General features: G+C 55.3%; 1 protein-coding gene and 2 long non-coding RNA genes across 14 annotated transcripts; 1 reads left to right on the forward strand and 2 right to left on the reverse strand.

Annotated features, from left to right (window-relative positions):
* Positions 1-695: 695 nt before the first annotated feature.
* LOC149915950 (uncharacterized) lies at positions 696-4,722 on the reverse strand. 4 transcript variants are annotated; one of them, XR_016471065.1, is made up of 5 exons: positions 4,028-4,722; positions 3,289-3,560; positions 2,863-3,194; positions 1,789-2,701; positions 696-940 (listed from the first exon to the last, which is right to left on the reverse strand). It is a non-coding gene; the product is annotated as an uncharacterized LOC149915950 (long non-coding RNA). The 4 variants fall into 4 exon arrangements; XR_016471066.1 differs by having other exon boundaries at positions 3,289-3,398; positions 4,028-4,712; XR_016471067.1 differs by lacking the exon at positions 3,289-3,560 and having other exon boundaries at positions 4,028-4,706.
* A 315-nt stretch (positions 4,723-5,037) lies between these two features.
* Positions 5,038-12,926, forward strand: LOC149915951 (uncharacterized). 2 transcript variants are annotated; one of them, XR_016471228.1, is made up of 4 exons: positions 5,038-5,933; positions 7,463-10,727; positions 10,830-11,023; positions 12,715-12,926. It is a non-coding gene; the product is annotated as an uncharacterized LOC149915951 (long non-coding RNA). The 2 variants fall into 2 exon arrangements; XR_016471227.1 differs by having other exon boundaries at positions 7,463-11,023.
* Positions 12,161-24,777, reverse strand: LOC149915952 (uncharacterized). 8 transcript variants are annotated; one of them, XM_090150586.1, is made up of 16 exons: positions 24,153-24,777; positions 20,935-21,060; positions 18,973-19,196; positions 18,329-18,831; positions 17,780-18,245; positions 17,205-17,266; positions 16,497-16,650; positions 15,989-16,245; positions 15,584-15,654; positions 15,151-15,230; positions 14,917-15,028; positions 14,428-14,551; positions 13,717-13,854; positions 13,255-13,397; positions 12,925-13,050; positions 12,161-12,815 (listed from the first exon to the last, which is right to left on the reverse strand). In XM_090150586.1, the coding sequence occupies exons 5-16, from the start codon at positions 17,856-17,858 to the stop codon at positions 12,695-12,697; spliced, it is 1,467 nt and encodes a 488-aa protein (XP_090006712.1). In that variant the 5' UTR covers positions 17,859-18,245; positions 18,329-18,831; positions 18,973-19,196; positions 20,935-21,060; positions 24,153-24,777; the 3' UTR covers positions 12,161-12,694. The 8 variants fall into 8 exon arrangements, with proteins under 8 accessions (XP_090006712.1, XP_090006711.1, XP_090006710.1 ...); XM_090150585.1 differs by having other exon boundaries at positions 20,935-21,063; XM_090150584.1 differs by lacking the exon at positions 24,153-24,777 and adding an exon at positions 21,912-22,826.
* Positions 24,778-26,586: the final 1,809 nt, after the last annotated feature.

A 26,586-nucleotide genomic window follows, 5' to 3' on the forward strand; every position in this document is an offset into this window, starting at 1 on the left:
CTTTCACTGATTGTTTTTTTCCTCTTGCTGTACAACAGCAGGGTATGTGAAAGAGCAGAATTTCAGAGGAGATAGGAAACAAAGCTCCATCACCACGTGAAGCCACGCTGTTCTTTTCTCCAGCATTGCTGTGTTGCTTTCGTTCCAGCCTGCCCTTTTGAGTTCACAGCTGCCAGGTTTGATCACAGAAAGTAATCACTGGGTTGTCTACTTGGTAAGTGCAAACATCAGGAAAGCAGTTGGAATTCACAAGAATAGAAGAAAGGAAATTGCATTGCTAATATTTAAAGATATAGTCATTTTCTTTGTGGTTTTAGGCTTTCATACAGAGCATTGGGATACTGCAAACTGAGGGTAGTTTGCAAAAAGTAGCAATTTTTGCCTCTCCTGCCCTCCCTCTCAGTAAAAAGGTGAAGTACCTTCTGTATTTTACTAAGCCTACTAAGTTAAAGTGGTGCACCACTAACTCAAGCCCAAAGAAGTGCTGCAGTGGTATAGCTCATCGGGAGACTGAAACTGCTGCAGCTCTTCCAGCAATAGAAAAAAGAACTATTTTTGTTGACCGTGAGTTTATGAGTGGTCTGTTGTTGAATTGCTTTTGTTGTAGGGTTGTAACCTCAGAAGGGAGCAAGCCAGATGACTGACAGCAGGTTACTTTTTTGATGATGGTGAGAAATTGCATGTGGTTGTCCGAGGATGTTTGGTCTCCTTCCCTTTACCCCCAGGTGAAAGATACTGCTAAGGAATACCATCCTACAAAAGCCTGTAGACTAAGAATTGGTGTCAGAGTCATATTAGCTCCCCTACTTACCACGTGATGCACTGGATAATCACACGACTGCTGTTCTGTATCCTCTGACATCATCCAGCCTCTGTAGCCATGGCCATGCTTTGTGGCAGAAGTGGTCTGCTATTAAATATTTGTCATCCTTGCACCCTGCTGAACCACAAAAGCCAAAAACAAGAAACAAGACTCTTATTTAAGCTACTTCTTCAGCTCCAGCCCTATACATATTCTACTACCTTAAAGTTCAAACTGGTTCTTGGTGTCCCTTTTGCCCCATTTTTTATTTCATATGCCTTAAATCTTACAGCTGTGACTAGATAGATAGACAATTTTGTTCACCTCATTTCATCCCCTGGAGTTCAAAACTTAGTTTCCATTAGTGGAAAGCCAGTATAGGCCCCTGAAGACTACAACAACCTACTTAAGCTTAAGGTATGTTTCAAGGTCGTGTTGGATAAGGAGGAAAAAAATCAGCTCCTACTAGCTAATGAAAACTGCAATGTCATTTCAGATCAGGCCTGCCAGTTTGGGCTCCAAGATGCCAAATTTGTTTTTTCACTTCTTTTTGTTCAGGGGATAGATTCAAACCTGCTGACAAGCCTGCCCTTAGTGATTTCCCCTCATGTGAGCTTTGCTCACCCTATCTGAGAGCCCCATTTTACAGAGACCAAGGTCTGTGCACTGCTTGACAGAACTAACTGAAAATCACAGGCCAAGTACTCCTCTAAAAACATGTAATTCTGTCAAAGCAGACATGGAATTTGAGGACAGGTGTCAAAACCACAGGATTATTTATTTATTTCTTTGTTTATTTTTAGGGGCATGCTGCTGTGTTTGCAGAGGGGCAAGAGAACTGAAGGCAAGGGAACTTAAGTTGAGGAGGTGCTGCCCACTAAAATAAACCATGGCACCTGTCCCCTGAAGGAAGGGGGTGGTGGTCTGGGAGGAAACCTTCCAGAGGTCTACGGTTGAACCAGATGATATTCATGGCCTTTTCCTACCTTAACGATTCTGTGAGTCCAGAATTCAGAGAGCAATCTTCACAGCTGGCCTGGGAGCAGGAAGTGAGCATATAGCTGGTCTGCCAAACTGCATCAAAACATCTCCATGAGGGGAGATGGAGTTTGTTTCATTTCATCCTGGTTTTTTGACTTCGTTCCAAGTTGTGTTTTTGTGTGTTGTTTTTATTTTCTTTTCCTTCAAGTTTTTCCACTTAGTCTAGACGTTTGGGTTTGAATTTCTCAGTAGTCCGCTGTATACGCTGCGTTCAAAGATGTCTCATATCCTTCTGTCTCTTCTGTTCCCTGCCCTTAATGACTCAGTGAGAACTGGATCAACAGAGTGAATGCTTCATTATTGACTTTTTTTTTTTTTTTTTTTTTAAAACATGAAACGCATTGAAAATAGTAACACATGCCTGCCTTCTCTAAGCAAAATATTTTGGCTGTGTTGGACACGCTGAAACATACAGATTTTGAATTCAATGCAAATGTTTTGTTTAGACATTGACAACAAAACCCCCATCTCTTGAAGTACTTCCATTCTTCATGGAAAACAAACAAACAAACAAACAAAACAACAAAAAAGCCTTTCCATTGAAGAACTTGCCATTTTCTTTCCCTAAATTGAGGCAGGAAGACCTTAAAACAATGATTTTTCTTCATATTTTTTTTTCCAGCATTGCCTTCAGCATGTACCATATAAAGAATATATGCTAATGTTCATCAACTGATGCTAGCATCAAATTTCCTTCTTTTCTTGGCACATAATACGCACGCCTACTTTGAGTAAATTCTTCAAGGAAATGTTGCTCATTCTCCTCATAGTAGATATGCCAGTTGGATTCTTTTCTGTTAAGTAATTTTGGATGACATCCAAAGGTAAGGTTTGATCAGCAGGGTAACTGGGTAGTTCCTGCCAGACAGATAGGTGGTAACAACCCACAGGAAATGGATTACAAGCAGAGAAAAAAGCACTTAGTTTTCAACCCTTCAGAGAGAGCCAAAGTAACACAATGGGTTAAGGAACACATTTAAAACTAAAGGTATGTTTTATTATTGGCCAAATCCTGATACCTGTCTTGAAGCCCGCTCCTTTCTCTTTGTGAGGGCATTCAGACAAAATGCTGTAGAAGTTCTGGATTTCTCCCACTTCACAGTGTCTGTTGCTTGGGAATATTTCGTGCAAGGAACCTGAAAAAATGCTTTCGCCCACACTTTCTTCACAGACTTTTTCCACCTTGTGCTTTTTCTTGTCGTTATTATTCCTCTTGTTACTGTAATTGCTGCTTCTGTATGTATCTGTACAAGACAGGATGCTTTTAAACAGTTCCCCACTGTTTTCAGTGTCACAAGGTGGAAGTTATTAATGCAGCTGGCAGGAATGTGTCTGTTGCCTTAGGGAAGGGCTGCAGGAAACAAGAAATTGCAGTGAGAAGAAAGCCCTGCCCTCAGAAAAGAATTTTAGTGAAGGACCAGCAGAGGTATGGAGGGACAATCCACCTGCCACTTCATTGCCTTCTTCTTGTTTTACTTCCCCTTCTCAGTATTTTTTCTCAGATGTTAGCATCTCCTACTTTCTTTGTTGTTCTACTGACTTGATTCGGAGATATCTAGCAGGAGGTTGATGTGTTTCTCATTCAGTATTGTCAGGGCATTAGGAAAAGTATTAACAGCAGGTTGTCTGTTTATGGCCTCAAGTTGTGCCAGGAAGATTCAGATTGGACATTAGGAAAAATTTCTTCTTCAAAGGTGTGGTTAGATGCTGAAATGGGCTGCCCAAAGAGATGGTGGAGTCACCTTCCCAGGACGTGTTCAGAAAACATTTAGATGTCGTACTGAGGGACATGGTTTAGTGGGAAAATATTGGTGGTAGGTGGATGGTTGGACTGGATGATCTTGAAGGTCTTTTCCAACCTTGGTGATTTGATGATTTGATGATGATGAAGAGGACTACAGTGATCAGAATGGGGGAACTGGAAGGGGGAAAAAGGGGAGGGGAGGCGCAACCCCGGGGGTCACACAGAGCGACGGGGGAGGTTGTGGGCGACCAGTGGCGGGGGGAGGGGAGGAGGGCAGTGAAATACACGGGGCGGGGGAGGCGGGGAGACACAGGCAGCTGCCCCCGCCGAGCGGAAGCCCCGAGCGCCACAGAGACCCCGCGGGGCCAACGCAGAGCGGCACGTGGCCCCCAGCCCCCTTAACCCCGGCCCCGCCCCGGTGCCCCCCCCCGAACACCCACCTGTAGAAGCTGAGGCGGCGCTCGGAGCCCCGGGGTGCGCCGCCCCACTTCCGCACTGCCGCCTCCTCCTCGGGTCGCGGGGCTGGTGACGTCACTCAGCGGGGACGGCGCGGCGCACGCGCCGAGGCGCTGTCGCCATGGGGACGCCATCACGCATGCGCTGTTGCCGGGGGGGCGGCTTTACGCGCTGCAATGAGGGAGGGCGCGCCGTCTCCACGGCATCAGATGGAAAACGGCGCTTGGAGACTGCAGCTGCGGGGCAGCAGCTCAGCACAGCGCTGCCGATGACTGGAGCCGAGCGAGAAGCGGACTCCGCTGGGCCGGACTCCGTGCCGGGCTCGAACGCGCCTCGATCCGTGCGATCGCTCCCTCTCTTCCGGGGCTGCCCGGCTCAGCCAGGAGCCGCTCCCGGACACCGGGCGGGTCCCGCCTCTCGCGGTCAGCCGCCGCTTCTCGCAGCCCGGCAGCGCCTCGCCGCAACGACGGAGGACGGCTCGGTTCCCCCTCCGAGGACAGCCGGATTCTGACGGGGGACGGACGGGGCCGGCGGCGGTGCCCCCGCGCCGCCTTCCCCCGACCGCGCGGCGTCCCCGAGGGCGGCGGCGGGGCAGCGGAGCGGCGGAGCGCCGCTTTCCCCGCACGGAGCCCCGCGGCTCCTCCATCCCGCCGGCGCCATCGGCATCACCATGGCGGCGGCCCCGCGTCCGCAGCCGCCATTGGCGGAGAGCCCGCGCTCGGCCCCGCCTCCTCCGCTCTGTCATTGGTCGGTGCGCCGAACGGGGCGGGCGCTCCGCGCGGGGTCCTTTCTGTCCGCGGGCGCGCCGTCATTGCGACATCACCGCGCGCGTCCCCGTGGCCCCAGCCCGGCTGCCCTCGCGATGCCTGCCGTCGTGCGCCCGCTCCGCTTCCGGGGCCTCGGCTGCGGCTGCGGGAGGAGGGCGGGGACGTGGGGGACCTCAGCGAGGCCGGGCCCGCCCCGCCCCGCCCCGCTCCGTGCGGGCCTTGCTGGAGAGCGGCGAGCGCGGGCTGGCGGCCGCCGGCAGGTGGGGGAGCGGGGCGTCCGGGCGGGCGGCGCGGCCCGGCGGTGGCGTGGGGAACCCGCTGGAGACGAGCGGCTCCGGGGCACCTTGGCGTCCCGCTGCAGGCGGCGGTCGCGGTGCCGGCCCGAGGCCGGCGCTGTGCGGGGCGGGGCTGAGCGCGGGGCGATCAGCTGCTGCTGCTGCTCGGCCGGCTTCTCGGCCGCCTGCGCAGGGCGCTGCTGGCTCGCGTTCAGCCGAGCGTCGGCCCGCAGCTCCGGATCCTTTTCCTCCACGCGGCCTTCCGGCCGCTCTGCCCCAAGCCCGCAGCGATGCCTGGGGTCGTTGTGACCAAAGTGCGGGACCCGGCGTGTGGTGGTGTCGAACCTCGTGCCGTTGGCATCAGCCGTCGATCGGCCTGACCGGAGCCCTCTGCAGGGTCTTTGGAATCCTTAGGCAGATTATAGGCGGATGGCGTAGCTGAGGGGCGATGGGAGACAGGGAGGGGAGCATCCTGCCGTGCCACCGGCAGCCCGGGGACCACGTGCTGTGGGTGCCGGCACGAAGCTCCTCCATCCGTCAGCACGGGAGCTGCGGTTCTGGCTGCAGCGGCAGGAACTCAGCGCAGCCCTGCAGAGAGCGGTCCGGCAGCACGAGAAGAAGATGACGGCCGTGGAGTGCGAGAGCCTCAGCAGCGTCTGCAGCCCGCGAGGAGCTGAGCGGGGCTGGGAAGAGGAAGCTGTGGGAGTCCTGGGGAGGGACTCCCAGAATAGCAGCGTGAGTGGCAGGATCAGCTGCTTCCTCCTGACACCGTTTCCTTTGAGAAGCCAGTGCAGAAGCCAGTCCCCATTGTCACATCTGTGGGGTTGCACAGAACGCACAGGCATGTGGTAAGTTTAGGTTGGATATCAGGACAAACTTCTATACAGTAAGGGTTGTTGAGCACTGGAATGGGCTCCCTGGGGAGGTGGTTGAGTCACCATCCCCAAACATGTTTAAAAACTGTTTGGATGTGGTGCTCCAGGACATGATTTAGAGGAGGGTTGTTAGAGTTGGGGTACTTTGCTCAGGTCATGGTTGGACTCGATGCTCTTGAAGGTCTTTTCCAACGTGAGCGATTCTGTGATTCTGCAGGGACACAGTGTGTTGGACTGCTGTTTGTTGCAGAGCACCAGCACAGGGCAGGACTGGGGACTGGGAAGATCACAGAAGATCACAGAAACACCAAGGTTAGAGAAGACCTGTAAGATCATCCAGTCCAACCGTCCACCTATTACCAATAGTTCTCACTAAACCATATCCCTCAACACGAAATCCAAACGTTCCTTGAACACCTCCAGGGTCGGTGACTCCACCACCTCCGTGGGCAGCCCATTCCACTGCCTGACCACTCTTTGAGAGAAGTAGTATTTCCTAACGTCCAGCGTAAATCTCCCCTGGTGCAGCTTGAAGCCATTCCCTCTAGTTCTGTCACCAGTTACATGAGAGGAGAGGCCAACACCCAGCTCACTACAACCTCACTTCAGGTAGTTATAGAGAGCAATAAGGTCTGCCCTGGGCCTCCTCTTCTCCACACTAGCTGCTAATGGATCGCTCCATTAATGCAAAATTGCTGTAATTAAGAGCAGGTAAATGCTCCTGCACAAGACTGGGCACTGAGACCTTTGTGTCTGTCAGTGATTCTCCAGCACGTTCTGTGCACGTGGCTGCTTTGCTTTCTAGGGCCTGGGAACAGATGACAGCACTCTGATCAGAGTGATGGTGTCCGGCTCCGAAAAAGGATCTTTTTAGATCTGCTCTTCTTACCTGTATCCTCTCTTCTGTTCTGCCCTCTTTCTTCTCCCCTCTTGTTCATCACTCTTCTCCCCCTTACAAGCTCCTCTCTTCCCTTTTTCCTTTGTTCTGCTCAATCTTTTCTCTCCTCTCCTTCTCTCCTCTCCTCTCCTCTTTGTTGGCAAGAGGACTCCGAGCTCCCTTGCTGGTGCGGAGAGAGAGGCTCAGACTCCCTTGCTGGTGCAGAAGGAAGGATGAAGGACCTTTACTGAAGATGCTTACAACCTTTTATACCCGTGCAACAGCAACTTACATGTAGGAAGCAGGAGCCTCGTGTGTGTTTACGTCTGGCTCAAGTTACTGCTAAGTTTCTTTACTCATTAGCAAGATAATGACTTTCTTTATCCCACATCTCCCCCTTCGCTATTAAGAGAAAAAGAAGCACGGTTCAAAAACAATCCTAAAAGTAGCTAAACTAAAATTAATACACTGAACAAGGATGGGTTCTGTAGAGTACAAACAGCAGTCCATATTAACCAGTTCCAACGATTCCAATTCTTATGATTCCTTGGTGACACAGTTGACAAAGTGCGTCTTGTCGCTGTGAGTCCAAACCACTGATGAAAGTGCTGTGGTCACGTTACAGCAGATGATGAGACGGATGGCCAGACCCCCCAGATTCGCATGAGCACCCACTGGACACCCCAGGACTCCTCTGGGACATCCCCAGACCCTTCTGGATGACTCCAGGACCACTCAGACCCACATGAGAACTCCCTGGACCCTACCAGACCCTGCTGGGCCATTTCCAGATCAGCCCAGGGACTCCTCAGAGCTCTTGGGCCCATAGTGGGAACTTCCAGATCCTTCCATGGTGCCACAGGACCAACCCGGGGACTCCCTGGACATCCCAAGGTCCCTCTGGGATATCTCCAGACTCTTCTGGTTGAGTCCAGAAGAGCCCCCTGGAGCCCCCAAACCTCTCTAGGATGTCTCATGCAGATCCTTCTGCATGATTCCAAGGGGGGATAAGAGGGGATAAAGGAGGGTGTGGGTGGGGTGAGAAAGGGGTCAGTGGGACTTTTTTGGACTGGAAAGGGGGGTTGTGTGGAATCTAGGGGGGGAAGGTGTGAGTGAGTGGGACTGCTGTGGGGTGGAAAGGGGTTCTGGTGATGAAGGGAGGGATGGAAGGGAAAAACTGGGGAGTTGTGGGGAGCTTCTATAGGGTGTAAAAGAAATAATTAAAAAAAATAAAATATTAAAAAAAAAAATAGGAGGACCCTGGGAACTACAGGCCAGTGAATTCTCACCTCTGTGCCTGGGAAGATCATGGAACAGATCATCCTGGATGACATGCTTGATCACATGAGGAAAGGGCGTGTGATCCGTGACAGCCAGCACGGCTTCACCAGAGGAAGGTCATGCTTGACCAATCTGGTGGCCTTTTATGATGGAGTGACGGCATCGGTGGACAAGGGAAAGGCGACCGATGTCATTTACCTGGACTTGAGCAAGGCCTTTGACATGGTCCCCCACCACATCCTTCTCTCCAAACTGGAGGGATGTGGATTTGATGGGTGGACCACTCGATGGATAAGAAAGTGGTTGAAAGGCCGCAGACAGAAGGTGGTCATCAATGCCTCCATGTCCAGGTGAGGCTGGTAATGAGTGGCTTCCCCCAGGGGTCTGTCTTGGGACCGGTGCTCTTTAACATCTTTATCAATGACATCGATGACGGAATCGAGTGCACCCTCAGCAAGTTTGCTGACGACACCAAGCTGAGTGGTGCGGTCGACACGGTTGAAGGAAGGGATGCCATTCAGAGGGACCTCGAGAGGCTAGAAAGGTGGGCCCGGGTGAACCTGATGAGGTTCAACACGGCAAAGTGCAGAGTTTTGCACTTGGGCCGGAGGAATCCCAGGCATCCCTACAGACTGGAAGGAGCGGTCCTTGAGAGCAGCCCTGTGGAGAAGGACCTGGGGGTCTTGATGGATGAATTAACATGAGCCAGCAGTGTGCCCTTGTGGCTCGGAAGGCAAATGGTATCCTGGGCTCCATCAGAAGAGGGGTGGCCAGCAGGGACAGGGAGGTGATTGTTCTTGGTTGTTCCCCTCTTGTGAGGCCCCATCTGGAATACTGCGTCCAGGTCTGGAGCCCCCAGTACAAGAAAGACAGGAGAGGGTCCAGAGGAGGGCCACGAAGATGATCAGGGGACTGGAGCACCTCCCCTATGAAAACAGGCTGAGGGAGTTGGGCTTGTTCAACCTGGAGAAAAGAAGGCTGAGGAGTGACCTCATTGCAGCATTTCAGTACCTAAAAGGAGCCTACAAACAGGAGGGGAATCAACTCTTTGAAAGGGTTGATGACTGCAGGACGAGGGGAAATAGTTTGAAGTTGAGGGAGGGGAGATTTAGGTTGGACGTTGGGGAAATTCTTTACAGGTGCTGGAACAGCTGCCCAGAGAGGTTGTGGATGCCCTGTCCATCCCTGGAGGTGTTCAAGGCCAGATTGGATGGGGCCCTGGGCAGCCTGGCCTAGCATTAAACAGGGAGATTGGTGGCCCTGCATGTGGCAGGGGGGTTGGAGATTTGTGATCCTTGAAGTCCCTTCCAACCCTGGCCATTCTGTGATTCTGTGATTCTGTGATTCTGTGATTCTGTAAAGGGGGTCTAGGGCAGAGAGTGGGGGTTGTGGGGGGATGACTGGGGGGAGGAGAATGAAGCTTCCATGAGTGGAAAGGGGGCCTGGGGGAAGGAGGGAGGGAAGAGCTGGTGGTTGTGGGGGGCTACTATGGGACATAAGGGGGGTCCTGTTAGGGAATATTGGGGGTCAAAATGGGGGAATGGACTCTAGAGGTCAGGAAGGAGGGCATGGGGGGTACAGGGGACTCTATGGATCAGAAAATGGGGTCAGGAAGGAGGGGGGCAAACTGAGGGGACTGGGGGATGGTAGGAGACTATGGTTCAGAATAGGGGAATTAGAGTGGGGGTATTTGGGGGGACAGGGAATTCTTGAGGTCAGGTAGAGGGGACTGGGGGGGGGGGTGAATCTGCGGGACAAAATGGGAAGACGTACGGGGGGGCGGGAAAGGGGACACAAGGGATCAGAGTGGGGGACCGAGGAAGGAACGGGATGGGAGGGGGCCAGGCATGGGACCCTGGGGGTCAGAATGGGGAACAGGGGCAGACACTGGTGGAGGAACAACTGGGGAGGGGTGGACGAGGACTCCATCGATGAGAATGGGGGAATTGGAGGTGGGGACAGGGGGGAGAGTGGAACCCCAGGGGTCAGACTGAGGGACTCCAGGGGTTGTAGGCGACCCGTGGTGGAGGTGGGGGGAAGGCAGTGAAATACCCTGGGTGGGGGACGGGGGGCACGGGGCCTGAAGCCTGAGTGGGGCTCGAAGGGCAGTGGGGGGTGAAGAAGACCGGGAGAGTGGGGGGACGGAGAGCCCTCAGGGATCTCCTGGGGAGGTGGGAGAGCGACTCGGGGGAGGGCAGAGCTCCAAGGATGGGATGCAACAGGCAGGCATCAAGATACTCCCCTCGATCCTCCTTCCAAGCGTCTCTCTATGCAATTATCTGGATATTTCCAACCATACAAACACCATAATCCTCAAAGGAAGAGGAGGGATTGATGTGGGGTGCTCTGTTCGGCAGCAGGGATTAGCACATCGGTTTAAGAACCAACGTGTGAGTTTAGCAAAAGGAACCCATGAGCGATAGTTCCGAAACTTTCCGTTTCGGCTTCAGGGGGAGAACAGCCTCGTTTCTCCTCCGGAACTTCGCACGGGGACACAAATGAACGCTTCTCCCTTCTGCCTCAATGACTGTGCCTCGCAAGAAGCCTCGATCGCCGAGGTTCGCTGCTTCGGAGCTGTTCCAGCCAGAACCGCAGCGACCGACCGCGAGGTACGGGGGTTTTCGCTCGGTCCCCTCACCCAGGATCCCCGAGACAACAGAGCGGCCGGGCAGCTCTGGCGAGAGCGGCTGACGCGGCGGGGACGTCGCCAGGGCAACGGCTCTGCATCCGCGCCCCCGCCGAGAAGAAGCCTCTGGGAGGGCAGCCTCGCGTCGCTGCCCACCACAGACGGAGAGGAGGAGTCGGGCTGTGAGGATCAGGCGGGCTGTTTCAGCGAGGAGAAACCGTAAGCCGCCCGTACGCGGGACTACACCGCAAGGAGGGTTGCGATCGCTGTCGGTGAGCGGTAAGTGCGGGGGCTCCCGTTAACGAGCCGGCAACGGGGCGAGGGCAGAGCCAGCAGTACCGGCAGCGGGGCGGGGCTGATCAGTCACACCCCATTAGGCTATCGAGTAGTGTTAGTGTGCCCCCAGATGGACCCCTGGGGGACAGCGCTGGTGACCGGCCTCCGCCGGGATGTGGAGCCACTGACAACAACCCTCTGGCTTCCACCATCCAGCCAATTCTCTATCCACTCGAGAGGCTGCTCCTCAAATCCATCTCTCTCCAATTAGAGATAAGGATATGGGGCGGGACCATGTCAAAGGCATCACACAAGCCCAGGTGCATGACATCAGTTGCCCCTCCTTGGACCACCAGTGCCGGCACTCCCAATGTAGAAGGCCACCAGATGGCTCAGGCACGATCTGCCCTTGGTGAAGCTGTGCTGGCTGTCTTGGATCGCGTCCTCATCTCGCATGTGTCTGAGCATCTCTTCCAGGAGCATCCACTCCAAGATCTCCTTGCGCTCAGAGCTCTGCCTGGCAACCATCTGCCTTCCTTTCCCCTGTTCTGGATTTCCCTTCCAGCTGTGTTCCCCGTGAAAAGGCAAATGGTTTCTCACTGTACAGCTGTTCCAGTCAAGCTTAATGTGGCCTTCAGACTGCCAGCTCAAATCTTTGTCTCAGTGCTGTCAGACAGAGAATGTAAATGTTCCCCTTGTGGACGGCAGTGTTGGTTTGAAACTCCCTGCCTACAGTTACAAGCAAATCCACCTTTGCAGAGCTCCTGGCAATACAGTTCCCAGCTGCAGGCAGGAGTGCTCACAAGCCCTCTGGGGAAAGGAGAGGCCTTTCAGAAGCCCTCATGTTCCCTGTGCCCCTGCCTGCTCCTCGTCCCCACAGAGCTCCCCTGCGGTTCTCCCACGGAATTTCTGTTGCTGGGAGGGAGCTATGGGGATACGAGGGGACACATCAATTCTTCTGCACAGGAAGTGTGCACGGCCAGCAGAGATGGCTGCCGTCCTGGGAATCCGCTCTTGGAGAGCATGGGCCTACCGGGCCTTGGGAGCAGCTCTTGTTGCCACCCAAACTCCTCTCTCAAAGCACGGCTCCATCACATTAGTTGATGGCAACAGACACGACACCAGCAGACCGACTGGAAATAAGGCCAATTTATTTTTATTGGGAGTACTGCGTCCAGGGCTGGGGCCCCAGTACAAGAAAGACGCAGAGCTTTGGATCGAATCCAGAGGAGGGCCACTAAGATGATCAGAGGGCTGGAGCACCTCTCCTATTGAGAAAGGTGGAGGGAACTGGGCTTGCTTAGTTTGGTGAGGAGAAGGCTCCGGGGAGACCTCATTGTGGCCAATTCTTGAAGGGAGGATATAAAGTGGAGGGGGAACGGCCGTTGACGAGGCTGGATAGTGACAGGACAAGGGGGAATGGTTTTAAACTGTGGAAGGGGGGGCAGAATTTGGTTAGATGTTAGCAGTTCTTCCCGCGGAGGGTGGTGACGTGCTGGAACAGCTTGCCGAGAGGTGGGGGATGCCCCATCCCTGGAGGCGTTCTAGGCCAGGCTGGATATGGCTCTGGGCAGCCCGGTCTGGTGGTCGGCGACCCCGCACATAGCAGGTGGGTTGAAACTAGACGACCTTCAATGCCCTTTTCAACCTAGGCCATTCAATGAGTCTTTGATTCTATGATCTTCCATTCACAGGTGGAAATCTGGACAGCTTCCCAGCCCCCTTGCCGAGAGCTCCACCGCGGTCACCACCGTTGGCTGCACCTTCCCCTCTGGAGCGACGCGAGCATCGAGCACTGCGGAGGTGAAAAGAACAGCGCACGGAGCGTTACGGGCTGAGCGCAGGCAAGTAGTGCAGGCTGGGCTCCAGCCCGGCTCTCAGGATCTGCTGCCTGTGGAGCTCACCAGGGGAGCTGCCGCTTCAGCTCCAGCTTCTGCCGGTTTCTTTCCGCTGTGCTGGCAAAAGCCTCTTGCTGATGGAGGCGCGGCTCCAACCTTTGGAGCACCTGAGCCACTCGTGGGGAAAGGAGGCTGCAGCAGGAGGAGAAAGTCATCCCTTGGGCTCTGCTGAGCCCCCCTGCCTCTCCCCTCACCCAGCCCAGCATCCCCGTGCTGCCGCGTGTCCCCACCCTTGCACCCCGCCAGAGTTTTTGGCCGGGCCGTGCCTGTCCCCGAGCTGCAGGGTCACAGCTGCCCGAGTGCCTCAGGCAGCCAGCAGAGCCCGCACACACTTACTCAGCATGCAGTGCCAGCTTGGTCGCTGTTCCCATTTTACTTCCCGGCAGAGGATCCACATCCTTCCTCCACCTCCTCTCCACTTGCTGTCCCCTGGGCTGGGCTGGAGGATGCGGAGCACGCATGCTCTGCCTGGCCATCAGCTGCCAAAGAGGAGACGCTGTCAGCAAAGTGGCTGGGAGCACGGGGCTGTTTCTCAGAAGCCCTCTGTCAAGGGCCCCGCAGCAGGCCCCGGCAAGCAGGAGACTTGGCCCTGCCAGCCCACGGCTGCCCGCCGCCCTTCCCTTCTCCCTGCAGGGCTCTCCCTGCGAGGTGCCAAGCTCTCCTCCCCAGGAGGAGCAGGCCAGCCCCTGCCATGCTGCACGGTGCCTGTCCCGCTCCCCACCCCCTCAGTCCTGCTGAGCTCGCAGCCTGGCTCAGAGGATGGCGGCTGTTGCCAGCAGGCTCGATCCCTGACAGTACCTGGGGTGGACGCTGGTCCGCCCCTACGCTCCAGCCTTCCCACGCCGCCCTTTCTGCCCGTGCTTGCTCTACTTGCTGCTGGTGCATGGGCCACGTGCGGTCTACTTCTTTCCACAATGCAGACACTTCCCGGAGCTCCTGCAGAGACACAGCAGCATACAGGATCAGCCTCAGCCCCTGGGACTTTCCTTCAGCTCCACGCTCCTGCTCCTCGCCTCTGGCAGCCGGTCAGCACTGTTTTGTCCCTGAAGGACCAGGGGCCCTAAAGGCAGGACGGGATCCGCAACTTGTAGCAAACGTGGCTCAGAGGTCGTATTCCACTCTCATGGCCCCTGCTCAAAATCAGAGTGCTGTGGCAGGTGGCAGGCCAGGAGGCGAGAAAAGATAGGGAAGGTGTGCAGCACCCTCCATCTACTGAAGAGGAGCTGAAGGAGCGGGTAGAAATGTGAAATGATGGCACCCCAAGGGCTGTGCTCCAGGTCACTGCACACACAGAGGCTTTTGCTTCCCTCCCTGTGGAAGCACTCAAGGCCAGGCTGGGTCAGGCTTAGAGCAACCTGGTCTAGAGACAGGTGTCCCTGCCTACAGCAGGGGATTGGAACTAGGTGGTCTGAGTGGCCCCTTCCAACCCAAACTTCTCTATGATTCTACCATTCTGTCATTTGTGCAGTCTCAAGCAGCACAGTCCCCGTAGCAAGGCAGGGCCGGTACCTGCAGCACCCTCTTAGACTCCTCTGTGGCAGGGAGTGCAGTGCTGGTCTGGGCAGGAGTAGATGCTTCCTTCTGTCCCGCTTTCTTCGTCCCGCGGGAGCTGCCTGCACATGGCGGGAGCGCGCTGCAAACAGACACAAGAGGAGTCTGCAGGAGCCCAGGGCACCTCGGTCTCCCCCCGTGCTCCCACAGCCGTAAAGATGGGCTCCGGTGCAGTGCGGAGAGACCCCTGAAGGGAGAAGAGCTTCTGCCATCAATGGGGATCAGCATTCAGCTCCCCCAGGGATCGGGGGCCAGGGTGGAACATGAAGCTGGCGTGTCTGCCTCGAGCAATTGTGCCGCGTGCTTGCCATCCCTGGAGAGAACGGCTCCCACTGGGACACGTGTGTCAGGAGCCTTTCTGGGTGCTGAGAGCTGGCAGCTCCAAAGGGGAGGCTACTCCTACACGAGCACACGCATCTCCTTCTTCTTTTCGCCCAAGGCTCTCACCTGGCAGAAGGCTCCTTCACCACGTCTTGCTGCCTTGAGCTTGGCTTGCGCTGCAGCAGCATGGAGGGGGGAAGTGTCTTCCGCCTCTGCAGCAGCCTGCCGGCAGAGCCCCCTGGAACCAAGACAGAAAGAAGTTCTTCAGAGCAGCCCCACGGACACAGCACGTGAACCTGGATCCGGTCACCCGGCACGGGACAGGGCCCACCTCCCTACAGCTGGGACCCGTTCCCTCACCTCTACTCATCTTCCGCTCTACTGCAGCTTTCTTTTCCGCGGCAACCTCTGCTCTGCTCTTTTCCACAGTGAGCTGAAACCTGGAAACAAAGAGTGACAACCCTTGAAGAAGGATGACTTCCTACCCCACACAGTTGGGTGGCAGTATTTATCTATGTGCTATGCAAAGCGTGGCATCCTTTTCCTTCCTGGCCATGCCAAACCAGCACACGTAGCCCAAATTCCTCTGCACGTGCAGTCCATTCTCTCTGATGAGAATCGGGACAGCTTGGGCACCAGTAACACAACCATGATTCCCAGGAGCCAGACTTTCCAGGATTTCTACCCGACTGGATGCCGAGCACGGAGACCCAGCAGGGCACGTCTCAGAGGAGGAGGTGGGAAATAAGCCTGTCTCCTGGCCAGCTAAGTGCTGCAGAGGAAATGCGCTCACCTCGGGAACACCCGGATCCCATGGGCGGTGGTCTCTGGCCCGAAGTCAGCAGAATCTTCTGTCCAAAATCTCTGCAAAGGGACACAGACCTGCTGGAGGCTTGCCAAGGCCATTTTTTCATGGCTCTTCTTGACAGGAAGCAAGCCTGGCTCCCATGCCAAGAGAAAGCTGCTCTCCACCAAAGCCTCTTCCGTGAACATCAGAGCTTTGTTCTGCTCTGAAGGAGCAGGATGGCCAAATAGAGAGGCTGTGCAAGAGCACTGCCAGGCTTTCTGCAGGGGCAGAGATCCAGGAAATCTCTTTGCCAGTGGAGAAAGCCGTGGGGACAAGCATTGGACTGGCCTGCCACATCCAGGCTGGCCAGCAGTGATCTGATGGCGCACCCTCAAAACCTCCTCAACTTACAGTGCGGAACAGAGAAAGGACGGTGGCATTGCTTTCCAGCGTTGTAATGCAGCTGCAGAAGAACCTCATGAGGAGGAAGTCGTCTTGGCACGTCATAACGCCAATGTTCTTAAAGACAAATGAGACGGGCTCCCTGTTCCTCAGGAGGTGACAGTATAAGAGCACGCTCTCTCGCACGCAGCGCAGCACCACGTTCAGCGGGACGCCGGAGGCTCGCGAGAGCTGCCGGTAGTTGAGCGACTCAATCTTGACATCGTCTGCAAGGAGAAGGCACAGCCTCACTGCCACAGCAAGCCACATTCCCATGCAACATGATCGTGACCAAATCCCATAGAAAAGGTCTTTCGGAGAAACAGCTCTTGAGCTGTGGTTCCTTCGGGACGAACTCACGCTGTACCCCGAGCTTTGCAGACAATTCTCTGCTGCTCCCGGCCATTTCCAGAGAGCAGGGATAACACACCCAGCCAGACGTGGGACAGGAAGGGGAAGGTGGCTGCTGCCTTCTCACCAGGGATGATGTCGTTGGGAGACTGGAGGTCCTGCAGCCACAGCACCCCGATGTCCAGCTGGAAGACAGGCCTTAGCACCGAAACTGCCTCTTCTTTGCTGTGGAATTGCTCTCGGACCCCAGCAAAGACCCCAAGCCCCGGAACCAGGACTCCCTGCACGGGGAAAAGACAGAAAGGCTGACGAGTGTGTACTTTAGGGGCGGCAAAAGCCACAAACATCAAGAGCATGGGGTCACTGCTCTCCGCCCTCCCCACTCCTGATGGACAGCAGGGTGAGATGGGGCTCTCCGGAAAGCTTTGGAAAAATCTGTGATCCCTGCAAGACAGTCACCTTCGCATAGTATTTCCCAACATCCTTTGGCTAGAGAAGAGCCCGGGCATTTACAGCACAGGGCTTAAGCCTGGGACTTATTCCCAAGGACATCCTTGGCATAGGGCCAGAAAAAATCCCCCACCCATTTCTCCCTTGGCTCTCCCCGTTCTGATCACAGGGCAGAGCAAAGCCCCTGCGTGTGCCAAACGTTTGCTCAGGGCAGCTCTGGCCTTGGGTTTCCCTCCCAGTTGGCCAACAGGCTGCTCTGGGCACCCGGCTTGGGCTCAGCGTGCTGCTCAGTGTGGTGCTCAGGGAGGGACTGCTCTGTGAGGCCCACACTCTTGGCGGGACTGAACCTCTCTCCAGGGCGAGGGCCACCAGCACACCAGCCCACCTTGTCCAGCTTCATCTGTTCCAGGATGTAATCAGACACGGCATCCCAGACCGCCACAATCTCTGCAAAGGAAAGAAAAGACATGTCATGCTCCAGGACAGCCTCTTCACAACTGCTTGGCAAGCTCCTCACACAGACAGTGATCGATACAGGCACACGCACACACCCCAGAAAAGCACCGCCATGGCTAGCAGAGCTGGGCTTTGCTCTGATTTCAGCCTTATTCAGGGCCCCGAGGGGAAACGGGGACATAGGAAGCCTGTGGGACACAGGATGCCTTTCCTCCCAGAGCAGGAACCTACGGAAGCACCTGTAGGTGTGTTCTCCCAGGGAAACCTGGTCTTGGACTGCCCTATCACAGGGGACTGAGCATGCCTAAAGGAACCTGGGGGCTCTGGGCAGCTCTACTATTGGGACCTGGCTGCCACGTGGTCCCCAGAAGAGCTGGACCCTTGGGCAGGGCTCTTGCAGCAGCCCCCAGCCATGCCCAGCCAAGCACAGAGAGCAGGAGCTGAGGCTTTGGACAGCTAACAGCCCCGTGCGATGCCTTGGGAAGGGAGTCTGGAAAGCCTTACCTTTGGTAGAGAGTTCCAGCAGCGTTGGGAACGTGTAGACCAGCTCCGAGCTGAGGCTCACAGTCCAGCAGCCTTCCATGTCGCTGGCCGACAGCCCTCAGCTCAGAACTAAGGATGCCCTCCACAAACAAGGCTCCTCAACCAACCAACAATTCTCCGCAAAGTGCCCCTGCTCCTCCACGTGTCAACAAAGGTCACCCAGTGCAGCCTTGCTGCCCCTGAGCCAACTCCTGACCGCAGAAGGACAGAGCCCCTGAGCAGTGCTGCAGCAGCGCCCAGGCCTTGCAGGGAAGTGCTGGCACTGATGCTGCCCTGTGGAAGATCTCCTTGTGATGCAGCGCATCGCACTGTGACATCAGCCCGGGTCACCTGGAGCTCTGTTGGGTCACTGGCATGGAGAGGAGATCTCCTCTTCCAGGAGGAGTTCCAGTTAACTTACTGAATTCTGTTATGAAAGAACGCAAGCCTAACTTTAATGGCTTAGTAAGAGAAGTTGTTTCACGTCTGCTTAATAAACAAAAACCTGTGTGTTCACAGGCACACACACACCTCACGAGGTTGAAATATCATTATTGACAGTCACCGTGGTTTACTCGGCAAATGGCACGAGAACTTGCCACGTGTCATACAGGCTGAAGCTGGTGAGCTGCTGGCGACGCACAACGATGATGACACTGCATCACGGCTGTGCCACGCTGATGTCACATGTGGTCTCCTCTGGTGGTGGCACAGAGTTCACCACCGTGTGTGTCCCCGTCCTCGTGGCAGACAATGATGGGCACCAGAGGGCTCCAGTGTCACTGAGTCCGGCTGTAGGCAGGCCTGGAGGGGTGACAAAGGACAGCAAGAGGCTCAGAGACAGCACGGTGACAACGCGGGGCCACCAGTGCCTACCTCTGTGTGGTGATCACAGCACAGGGAATAATGTCATCCAAGGGATGGTGACACACGAGTGATGGCGACACCGGATGACGGTAACAACAGTGACAGCCAGGGATGGGGACACTGCATCACGGCTGTTCCACATCGAGGTCACGGTGTCACGGTGTTACCTGAAGACAGTGACACTCGATGACACCCAATGGCATCCAGTGAAGGTGATACCCAACGATGGTGACACCACCAACCCCATGTCACACCCCACGTGTCCCCCAACTGCCCCCAGCCCCCCTCCCTGTACCCCTCCTCGTCACCTCTTCAATGAGGATGGCACCGCGCTGCAGTTGTGCCACCATGGCAGGGGGGACAGCTTGGGACAGTCATGGACAGCCAGGGTGACAGCGACACCAGGCTCCAGGAGCTGTAGGACGCTGATGGGGCTCTTGAGGTAGACGGGTTGGTACGGCCCCAGATTCCACGGTTACAGTGACAGTGTGGACTTCGGGACAGGCGGTTGTCCCGGTGCTGGCATCCGGTGCTGGGATCGGGGGGGGGGGGGGGCAGACAGGTGGACCCTGGAGGTCAAAACGGGGGAGGCACAGAGGGGAGGGGTGGGCACCTTCGGCCCACGGAGCCGAGCGCGTTCCACCGCCGCCTCCTCCTCTCCCTCCCTCCCTCCGCCGCTCGGCTTCCCCACGCCGCTCTTCCTTCCCTCCACCCCCTGCCGCTCCTCCCTTTTCTCCCCCCGGCCCCCTCCGGGCCCCGTCCTCCCTCCCCACCGGCTCCGCTCCCTCCCCCGGCTCCCGGGGGTCTAGCCGAGCTGCCCTCCCTGAACCTTCACCGCCCCTACCCGGCACCGCGCCCCTTTCCCCGGGCCGTGCCGGGGATTACGCGCAAATCGCCTCGGCCTTAACCCTGTTTGCGGCCGCTCGGGCTGTCGGGGAGCTCCCGGGGTGTGCGGACGGCCCTTCGCCGTTGCCCCGGACCGGACCGGACCGGACCGGCGACCCCCGGCCCTCATCGAGCGACCTTCGAGCTCGGCGCCCCCTAGACTCGCAGGAGGGGCCCGAGGGGGTGAGAGCATAAAGGGCAGCCCTACTGAGCAGCCCCTTGCCCCCGCTGGGGGATCTGGGCTCAGCAGCTGGTCCCGCGTATAGGGCGAGCACTGCGATGTAGTCCTTCGAGGCATGGGTCGGGACGCGATCCGAGGCTGGGACGTGGGCTGGGACATGGGCCCTGCGTTAAATGCAGAGCAGAGATGGACACCGTGTGCATCCGTTCATGGGGGCACCACGCCTTAAGGAGCAGCACATTTCTCTGCCCTCCACCAAGCCTTTTATTGACACACTGAGTGTTTACTTGGAGGCTTCTCAGTTTACGAGTTACCAGCATACCCTTGAACCAGCATACCAGCCAACGTCTCATGGCTCTTCAAGTGGAGCTCATGTCTCCTACAAACTCAACCCTTTCACTGATTGTTTTTTTCCTCTTGCTGTACAACAGCAGGGTATGTGAAAGAGCAGAATTTCAGAGGAGATAGGAAACAAAGCTCCATCACCACGTGAAGCCACGCTGTTCTTTTCTCCAGCATTGCTGTGTTGCTTTCGTTCCAGCCTGCCCTTTTGAGTTCACAGCTGCCAGGTTTGATCACAGAAAGTAATCACTGGGTTGTCTACTTGGTAAGTGCAAACATCAGGAAAGCAGTTGGAATTCACAAGAATAGAAGAAAGGAAATTGCATTGCTAATATTTAAAGATATAGTCATTTTCTTTGTGGTTTTAGGCTTTCATACAGAGCATTGGGATACTGCAAACTGAGGGTAGTTTGCAAAAAGTAGCAATTTTTGCCTCTCCTGCCCTCCCTCTCAGTAAAAAGGTGAAGTACCTTCTGTATTTTACTAAGCCTACTAAGTTAAAGTGGTGCACCACTAACTCAAGCCCAAAGAAGTGCTGCAGTGGTATAGCTCATCGGGAGACTGAAACTGCTGCAGCTCTTCCAGCAATAGAAAAAAGAACTATTTTTGTTGACCGTGAGTTTATGAGTGGTCTGTTGTTGAATTGCTTTTGTTGTAGGGTTGTAACCTCAGAAGGGAGCAAGCCAGATGACTGACAGCAGGTTACTTTTTTGATGATGGTGAGAAATTGCATGTGGTTGTCCGAGGATGTTTGGTCTCCTTCCCTTTACCCCCAGGTGAAAGATACTGCTAAGGAATACCATCCTACAAAAGCCTGTAGACTAAGAATTGGTGTCAGAGTCATATTAGCTCCCCTACTTACCACGTGATGCACTGGATAATCACACGACTGCTGTTCTGTATCCTCTGACATCATCCAGCCTCTGTAGCCATGGCCATGCTTTGTGGCAGAAGTGGTCTGCTATTAAATATTTGTCATCCTTGCACCCTGCTGAACCACAAAAGCCAAAAACAAGAAACAAGACTCTTATTTAAGCTACTTCTTCAGCTCCAGCCCTATACATATTCTACTACCTTAAAGTTCAAACTGGTTCTTGGTGTCCCTTTTGCCCCATTTTTTATTTCATATGCCTTAAATCTTACAGCTGTGACTAGATAGATAGACAATTTTGTTCACCTCATTTCATCCCCTGGAGTTCAAAACTTAGTTTCCATTAGTGGAAAGCCAGTATAGGCCCCTGAAGACTACAACAACCTACTTAAGCTTAAGGTATGTTTCAAGGTCGTGTTGGATAAGGAGGAAAAAAATCAGCTCCTACTAGCTAATGAAAACTGCAATGTCATTTCAGATCAGGCCTGCCAGTTTGGGCTCCAAGATGCCAAATTTGTTTTTTCACTTCTTTTTGTTCAGGGGATAGATTCAAACCTGCTGACAAGCCTGCCCTTAGTGATTTCCCCTCATGTGAGCTTTGCTCACCCTATCTGAGAGCCCCATTTTACAGAGACCAAGGTCTGTGCACTGCTTGACAGAACTAACTGAAAATCACAGGCCAAGTACTCCTCTAAAAACATGTAATTCTGTCAAAGCAGACATGGAATTTGAGGACAGGTGTCAAAACCACAGGATTATTTATTTATTTCTTTGTTTATTTTTAGGGGCATGCTGCTGTGTTTGCAGAGGGGCAAGAGAACTGAAGGCAAGGGAACTTAAGTTGAGGAGGTGCTGCCCACTAAAATAAACCATGGCACCTGTCCCCTGAAGGAAGGGGGTGGTGGTCTGGGAGGAAACCTTCCAGAGGTCTACGGTTGAACCAGATGATATTCATGGCCTTTTCCTACCTTAACGATTCTGTGAGTCCAGAATTCAGAGAGCAATCTTCACAGCTGGCCTGGGAGCAGGAAGTGAGCATATAGCTGGTCTGCCAAACTGCATCAAAACATCTCCATGAGGGGAGATGGAGTTTGTTTCATTTCATCCTGGTTTTTTGACTTCGTTCCAAGTTGTGTTTTTGTGTGTTGTTTTTATTTTCTTTTCCTTCAAGTTTTTCCACTTAGTCTAGACGTTTGGGTTTGAATTTCTCAGTAGTCCGCTGTATACGCTGCGTTCAAAGATGTCTCATATCCTTCTGTCTCTTCTGTTCCCTGCCCTTAATGACTCAGTGAGAACTGGATCAACAGAGTGAATGCTTCATTATTGACTTTTTTTTTTTTTTTTTTTTTTTAAAACATGAAACGCATTGAAAATAGTAACACATGCCTGCCTTCTCTAAGCAAAATATTTTGGCTGTGTTGGACACGCTGAAACATACAGATTTTGAATTCAATGCAAATGTTTTGTTTAGACATTGACAACAAAACCCCCATCTCTTGAAGTACTTCCATTCTTCATGGAAAACAAACAAACAAACAAACAAAACAACAAAAAAGCCTTTCCATTGAAGAACTTGCCATTTTCTTTCCCTAAATTGAGGCAGGAAGACCTTAAAACAATGATTTTTCTTCATATTTTTTTTTCCAGCATTGCCTTCAGCATGTACCATATAAAGAATATATGCTAATGTTCATCAACTGATGCTAGCATCAAATTTCCTTCTTTTCTTGGCACATAATACGCACGCCTACTTTGAGTAAATTCTTCAAGGAAATGTTGCTCATTCTCCTCATAGTAGATATGCCAGTTGGATTCTTTTCTGTTAAGTAATTTTGGATGACATCCAAAGGTAAGGTTTGATCAGCAGGGTAACTGGGTAGTTCCTGCCAGACAGATAGGTGGTAACAACCCACAGGAAATGGATTACAAGCAGAGAAAAAAGCACTTAGTTTTCAACCCTTCAGAGAGAGCCAAAGTAACACAATGGGTTAAGGAACACATTTAAAACTAAAGGTATGTTTTATTATTGGCCAAATCCTGATACCTGTCTTGAAGCCCGCTCCTTTCTCTTTGTGAGGGCATTCAGACAAAATGCTGTAGAAGTTCTGGATTTCTCCCACTTCACAGTGTCTGTTGCTTGGGAATATTTCGTGCAAGGAACCTGAAAAAATGCTTTCGCCCACACTTTCTTCACAGACTTTTTCCACCTTGTGCTTTTTCTTGTCGTTATTATTCCTCTTGTTACTGTAATTGCTGCTTCTGTATGTATCTGTACAAGACAGGATGCTTTTAAACAGTTCCCCACTGTTTTCAGTGTCACAAGGTGGAAGTTATTAATGCAGCTGGCAGGAATGTGTCTGTTGCCTTAGGGAAGGGCTGCAGGAAACAAGAAATTGCAGTGAGAAGAAAGCCCTGCCCTCAGAAAAGAATTTTAGTGAAGGACCAGCAGAGGTATGGAGGGACAATCCACCTGCCACTTCATTGCCTTCTTCTTGTTTTACTTCCCCTTCTCAGTATTTTTTCTCAGATGTTAGCATCTCCTACTTTCTTTGTTGTTCTACTGACTTGATTCGGAGATATCTAGCAGGAGGTTGATGTGTTTCTCATTCAGTATTGTCAGGGCATTAGGAAAAGTATTAACAGCAGGTTGTCTGTTTATGGCCTCAAGTTGTGCCAGGAAGATTCAGATTGGACATTAGGAAAAATTTCTTCTTCAAAGGTGTGGTTAGATGCTGAAATGGGCTGCCCAAAGAGATGGTGGAGTCACCTTCCCAGGACGTGTTCAGAAAACATTTAGATGTCGTACTGAGGGACATGGTTTAGTGGGAAAATATTGGTGGTAGGTGGATGGTTGGACTGGATGATCTTGAAGGTCTTTTCCAACCTTGGTGATTTGATGATTTGATGATGATGAAGAGGACTACAGTGATCAGAATGGGGGAACTGGAAGGGGGAAAAAGGGGAGGGGAGGCGCAACCCCGGGGGTCACACAGAGCGACGGGGGAGGTTGTGGGCGACCAGTGGCGGGGGGAGGGGAGGAGGGCAGTGAAATACACGGGGCGGGGGAGGCGGGGAGACACAGGCAGCTGCCCCCGCCGAGCGGAAGCCCCGAGCGCCACAGAGACCCCGCGGGGCCAACGCAGAGCGGCACGTGGCCCCCAGCCCCCTTAACCCCGGCCCCGCCCCGGTGCCCCCCCCCGAACACCCACCTGTAGAAGCTGAGGCGGCGCTCGGAGCCCCGGGGTGCGCCGCCCCACTTCCGCACTGCCGCCTCCTCCTCGGGTCGCGGGGCTGGTGACGTCACTCAGCGGGGACGGCGCGGCGCACGCGCCGAGGCGCTGTCGCCATGGGGACGCCATCACGCATGCGCTGTTGCCGGGGGGGCGGCTTTACGCGCTGCAATGAGGGAGGGCGCGCCGTCTCCACGGCATCAGATGGAAAACGGCGCTTGGAGACTGCAGCTGCGGGGCAGCAGCTCAGCACAGCGCTGCCGATGACTGGAGCCGAGCGAGAAGCGGACTCCGCTGGGCCGGACTCCGTGCCGGGCTCGAACGCGCCTCGATCCGTGCGATCGCTCCCTCTCTTCCGGGGCTGCCCGGCTCAGCCAGGAGCCGCTCCCGGACACCGGGCGGGTCCCGCCTCTCGCGGTCAGCCGCCGCTTCTCGCAGCCCGGCAGCGCCTCGCCGCAACGACGGAGGACGGCTCGGTTCCCCCTCCGAGGACAGCCGGATTCTGACGGGGGACGGACGGGGCCGGCGGCGGTGCCCCCGCGCCGCCTTCCCCCGACCGCGCGGCGTCCCCGAGGGCGGCGGCGGGGCAGCGGAGCGGCGGAGCGCCGCTTTCCCCGCACGGAGCCCCGCGGCTCCTCCATCCCGCCGGCGCCATCGGCATCACCATGGCGGCGGCCCCGCGTCCGCAGCCGCCATTGGCGGAGAGCCCGCGCTCGGCCCCGCCTCCTCCGCTCTGTCATTGGTCGGTGCGCCGAACGGGGCGGGCGCTCCGCGCGGGGTCCTTTCTGTCCGCGGGCGCGCCGTCATTGCGACATCACCGCGCGCGTCCCCGTGGCCCCAGCCCGGCTGCCCTCGCGATGCCTGCCGTCGTGCGCCCGCTCCGCTTCCGGGGCCTCGGCTGCGGCTGCGGGAGGAGGGCGGGGACGTGGGGGACCTCAGCGAGGCCGGGCCCGCCCCGCCCCGCCCCGCCCCGCCCCGCTCCGTGCGGGCCTTGCTGGAGAGCGGCGAGCGCGGGCTGGCGGCCGCCGGCAGGTGGGGGAGCGGGGCGTCCGGGCGGGCGGCGCGGCCCGGCGGTGGCGTGGGGAACCCGCTGGAGACGAGCGGCTCCGGGGCACCTTGGCGTCCCGCTGCAGGCGGCGGTCGCGGTGCCGGCCCGAGGCCGGCGCTGTGCGGGGCGGGGCTGAGCGCGGGGCGATCAGCTGCTGCTGCTGCTCGGCCGGCTTCTCGGCCGCCTGCGCAGGGCGCTGCTGGCTCGCGTTCAGCCGAGCGTCGGCCCGCAGCTCCGGATCCTTTTCCTCCACGCGGCCTTCCGGCCGCTCTGCCCCAAGCCCGCAGCGATGCCTGGGGTCGTTGTGACCAAAGTGCGGGACCCGGCGTGTGGTGGTGTCGAACCTCGTGCCGTTGGCATCAGCCGTCGATCGGCCTGACCGGAGCCCTCTGCAGGGTCTTTGGAATCCTTAGGCAGATTATAGGCGGATGGCGTAGCTGAGGGGCGATGGGAGACAGGGAGGGGAGCATCCTGCCGTGCCACCGGCAGCCCGGGGACCACGTGCTGTGGGTGCCGGCACGAAGCTCCTCCATCCGTCAGCACGGGAGCTGCGGTTCTGGCTGCAGCGGCAGGAACTCAGCGCAGCCCTGCAGAGAGCGGTCCGGCAGCACGAGAAGAAGATGACGGCCGTGGAGTGCGAGAGCCTCAGCAGCGTCTGCAGCCCGCGAGGAGCTGAGCGGGGCTGGGAAGAGGAAGCTGTGGGAGTCCTGGGGAGGGACTCCCAGAATAGCAGCGTGAGTGGCAGGATCAGCTGCTTCCTCCTGACACCGTTTCCTTTGAGAAGCCAGTGCAGAAGCCAGTCCCCATTGTCACATCTGTGGGGTTGCACAGAACGCACAGGCATGTGGTAAGTTTAGGTTGGATATCAGGACAAACTTCTATACAGTAAGGGTTGTTGAGCACTGGAATGGGCTCCCTGGGGAGGTGGTTGAGTCACCATCCCCAAACATGTTTAAAAACTGTTTGGATGTGGTGCTCCAGGACATGATTTAGAGGAGGGTTGTTAGAGTTGGGGTACTTTGCTCAGGTCATGGTTGGACTCGATGCTCTTGAAGGTCTTTTCCAACGTGAGCGATTCTGTGATTCTGCAGGGACACAGTGTGTTGGACTGCTGTTTGTTGCAGAGCACCAGCACAGGGCAGGACTGGGGACTGGGAAGATCACAGAAGATCACAGAAACACCAAGGTTAGAGAAGACCTGTAAGATCATCCAGTCCAACCGTCCACCTATTACCAATAGTTCTCACTAAACCATATCCCTCAACACGAAATCCAAACGTTCCTTGAACACCTCCAGGGTCGGTGACTCCACCACCTCCGTGGGCAGCCCATTCCACTGCCTGACCACTCTTTGAGAGAAGTAGT

The sequence above is a fragment of the Phasianus colchicus genome, chromosome 14 (genome assembly GCF_987193195.1).
Source record: "Phasianus colchicus chromosome 14, bPhaCol1.hap1.1, whole genome shotgun sequence".
In the NCBI taxonomy this organism is placed as follows: Eukaryota; Metazoa; Chordata; class Aves; order Galliformes; family Phasianidae; genus Phasianus; species Phasianus colchicus.